Raw genomic sequence first — 3,821 nt, 5'->3', positions numbered from 1 at the left:
TATGCTCTTATTTTGACCCATAATTCCTTTTAGTTGTTTGTTGCTATGATTTGTCTTACTACTGAGCCAATAAAATCTGGGATTAGAGACCCAAAATTAGGAGTTGGAAAACAAGAGGAAGAATATTATTTTACAGCGAAATAAAATTATCTCAACCTAAAAATTCATAAAACACAAAGAAAACAACAAAATTGAGAACAAAAACATTGATTCATTCGAAAGGCACCTTTGATTTTCTTTTCTTTTTTTCTAACAAAAAGAACTGTAATTAGGCCAAACAGGGATGACGAACAATTTGTTTCCAAATTAAAAATGGTTGGCAATCTATCTAATCATGGTTGAACTGAATTACCATTAACATACAAGATTTTGTGCAGAAAGCCTAACAAGGGCAAGGGCGATCAAATGCAAACACAAAGTACAAAGAATTCTGCATCACAAAACAAGATAGAGTGTCAGTAATACCAGTGAACGTATATCCACTTAAAATTAAGATTGTCAATACATATCTTGCTACTCATAAATGACATCCAACTATAGAAAAGCAGTAAATCTAAATAGCTCAACCTCCGTCACATTAAAGATACACTGTAGCCAAAGTATCTGCATTTGCTAGATTGGTCGTCATTTCCCCCTGGAATTTGGAAAAGATATTGTTAGAGAGAGAGAGAGAGAGAGAGACACACACACACACACACACAGAGTTTCAATTGACTTACGTGTTCATCATCAGAGTTATGTTATCTCCTTTCAGAAGAATGCGTCCTGAAAAAATTAAAACAAAACAGAAAACATTTAGAGATTGCACAAGCATAGGTTAGCAAAAGAGCGAAAGGGGAGGAGACTCACCCAATGACTTTCTGGTATTTTTCTTGATGCTAACTTCTTCAGCCTCATCCAGAACCAAATTCATATACTCATCAAAACCCTAAAAACACAGATGACCACCAAAGAATTTAATACACTGGTCAGATATATCTACATATAATATATGCTGACTTAAATAATGGGAATATATTGAGATAGAGAAAGAGACGGAGAAAGTACGCATATATGATAATGCAAATTACATCATTGCTATGTCAGCTTCTCATTTATGACAAACGTTTGTTGAAGAAATGGAAGACTATAAAATATGCAACTAGCTCAAATGTGAAATATGGAGATAATCAAGCAGAGCAAAATATCCTCAACCAGTTAGAAAATTAGGAATAGTAAGGTTCAAGCCATCACATACAAGGCACCACAAAAGGAAAGGTAAAATTGTGTTTGTAAGTACATTGAGAGAACAAGTCACACAATATATAAATGTAAAATTCAAACTTCCAGGATATCCTGCTGTTTACATTGTTTCTTACTTTTTCCACTTTTCTTCCTATTTCCCCATCTTCATCAATGACTAACATCTTCATCAAGCCACATAAAGGTGAACTTCTAGCACATTCATAACATTTAGACCCACATGCTGAAGGCATGTATGATTAGTTTTGTCTATTTGGAGCAATTGAAATTCTAAAGGGCATAATCCAAGTTCAATCTTATGTATTACGTGCAACCACTTGTAAAAAAAATGTGGTTTAAAATGAAGTGTTAGTAGAGATTCTAGAGAATGGCAATAGGGAAGAAGGAAAAGTTCGAAAACCCAATACGAAATCAAGGCTTTGAAATGTATTCCCTGTACTCCCTGTACTAAAGGCTCTTATGATTTAGACCCAGCCGGTTTGTAGACTATAATTTGAACCTGGACATAGTTACAAAATTGGAACTAAATCTTTGATGTTTCAACAAAAGTCCCTTTCAAAAAAGCACTCCATACTCTTATTATGCATAGTCCTGCCAAAGTCTTTACCAGAACAGCGTAGAAGCATGTCTCAGCAAGGGAAGCATGTTTTACCAACTGACCGATACTAACTGTTCGAAAACTAATAATCTCCCAGATCAGAAGCTTCCACATTTTTCTTTTGCATATCTTCTACTTTATTTGGCAAACTAGTTTTCATCTCAAATACGATAATCATTCATAGCAGATGGTCATACTTCCGCACCCTCATTACACAAAATACAAATTCCTCCAAGAAAAACCCTGCAATATTCTTAAGACCTACAAAATAATGCAGTACTAATTCTACATATATAGATGTTTACCCAAGTTATTTTAAATGCATGATTAAGTCATTCCACAATGCACCTCCAGTTATGTCTATAAAATCAATAAGAACCCCAAATCTTATTCAACAGAACAAAAGCTAAAAGCCTAAAACTACATGTTATCCAAAACTGTGTAATCTCTACAACAAATAATATATAGTAGAACGTTCATATCTTATTTGAGCTCTTTAGCTAGAGTGGTGAGTGTATAGCAAAAAATAAAGCTCCAGAGACTCCCTATCCTCCTCCCTGTTTTAGAAAAAAACTTTTTGTCTTCTTACATGTAGAGAATGAAAGTGATAAGTAGTGAGCTCTCTATTTATTACTTTATACTTTTACAAGCGCGCTTGAGTTTGTACCAAAAGTAAATTGTTAGGTTTTGAGTTTGACTCTTCCCAAAAATCCTCAGGTTTACAGGTAAAATCCAACCAACAATAGAATACTTAAATTGACCACTAATTTTATGACAGTTAACACTGACTTTTAAGCTTAATCATATGGGGAAAAAATACATTTGATTCCCAATATGGGCAGATCAATTAGAGAAGATAAATTATTATCAATACGAAGAAGAAACAGAGACAAAGAACTCAATTTATGCAAGCATCTAGCAACACGAACAAAATAACACTAAAACCCTAGTGGAGCCTAATAACAATTTAGTTTGAAAATAAAAAACAAAACAAACTTACAATAATTCGGCCTTCAATCCTGAGGTCCTTTTGCTCAAAGAGCCAAATCTGAATGCGAGCTTTCTGTATAAAAAAAAATTCCAAAAAATAAAATAAAATTTCAAACCCCAACAAGAAAACCACCCGGGATGCGAGCTTTCCGAAACAAACCCAGATGACAAAATCAATCAAATAGAGTGACAAGGATGACTTACACTTTGAAGGAACCTGAAAATCAAGTTCTGCAGCAAAAACCCCGAAAGAAAAAAGAAGGAAATTTGTCAGTGAATCATTTTAAAAAAAGGGGGCAAAAATGTTAAACAAAACAGAGATGAGGACGATGGAGAAAGAAACGTACAATGGGTTGGGTCATAATCCTCTGAACTTTGGTGCTCGCCATGGCTGCCAAATTCAAAGGGTTTGGGGGTAACAGAAAGAGGTTTTAGTCGAAGAGACTTTGAAGAAACCCTAGCGACCTCAGGTCTTTCTTTTTGCTATAATACGAACGAAAATTCTGTGGTACAGAGAAGAGACGCAGAGGAGAGCGGGAGAGGGAGAGAGAGAAGAATACGCAGAATGTTTGGGAGGGAGAAGAGTATAGACGCAGAGAATGAGAGAGAGAGAGAGAGAGAGAGAGAGGGGAGGAGTTGGCGGCGCAATCGAATCATTTGGCTGTATGGGTACAGTCACTTTTTGAACCGTTAGATTTAAACAATTTTGATCCAAAGGTACATAATAAGTTAATAAAAACACCCAAAAAATACCCTTTATCAATTGACTGTGGTGAAGATGGGGAAGAGACTCAGGGGGCTGTGGGTCTTCGAGGCTACAGGAGGGTGGGCTTTGTGCAGCACAGCAGGGGTGGGTTCGGTCCGAATCGACTCTGGTCCGAATCGACTCTATTCTCACTTAAAACGGGAACTAAAATTGGCACTATTCATCCTATCTAGTTTGGTTCGATTCTTGATTAATGGCTCGTTTGGGAGTGATTTTGGATAGGCC

At 36.0% G+C, this 3,821-nt stretch overlaps 1 protein-coding gene across 3 annotated transcripts; it reads right to left on the bottom strand.

The window, feature by feature from the left end:
- Positions 1-325: 325 nt before the first annotated feature.
- Positions 326-3,489, bottom strand: LOC110770051 (uncharacterized). 3 transcript variants are annotated; one of them, XR_015835157.1, is made up of 7 exons: positions 3,178-3,486; positions 3,035-3,061; positions 2,841-2,903; positions 850-928; positions 720-765; positions 568-634; positions 326-430 (listed from the first exon to the last, which is right to left on the bottom strand). XR_015835157.1 is itself a non-coding variant. In XM_021974133.2 (6 exons), the coding sequence occupies exons 1-6, from the start codon at positions 3,217-3,219 to the stop codon at positions 625-627; spliced, it is 267 nt and encodes an 88-aa protein (XP_021829825.1). In that variant the 5' UTR covers positions 3,220-3,485; the 3' UTR covers positions 451-624. The 3 variants fall into 3 exon arrangements, 2 of the variants coding, with proteins under 2 accessions (XP_021829825.1, XP_088107848.1); XM_021974133.2 differs by lacking the exon at positions 326-430 and having other exon boundaries at positions 451-634; positions 3,178-3,485; XM_088251722.1 differs by lacking the exons at positions 326-430; positions 568-634 and having other exon boundaries at positions 716-765; positions 3,178-3,489.
- Positions 3,490-3,821: the final 332 nt, after the last annotated feature.

This window comes from Prunus avium, chromosome 4 (genome assembly GCF_965620075.1).
Source record: "Prunus avium chromosome 4, drPruAviu1.hap1.1, whole genome shotgun sequence".
In the NCBI taxonomy this organism is placed as follows: domain Eukaryota; kingdom Viridiplantae; phylum Streptophyta; class Magnoliopsida; order Rosales; family Rosaceae; genus Prunus; species Prunus avium.
Note: the sequence above shows the minus strand (reverse complement) of the source record. Positions and strands in the feature narration are given on the sequence as shown.

Bases quoted from the DNA above. Each gene is read 5' to 3' on its own strand.
- LOC110770051 (XM_021974133.2), bottom strand. From the start codon at position 3,219: ATGGCGAGCACCAAAGTTCAGAGGATTATGACCCAACCCATT. The intron at 3,062-3,177 runs GTACGTTTCTTT...TTTTTGCTGCAG, and splicing joins GGATTATGACCCAACCCATT to AACTTGATTTTCAGGTTCCT. The intron at 929-2,840 runs GTAAGTTTGTTT...CTGTGTTTTTAG, and splicing joins GGATTGAAGGCCGAATTATT to GGTTTTGATGAGTATATGAA.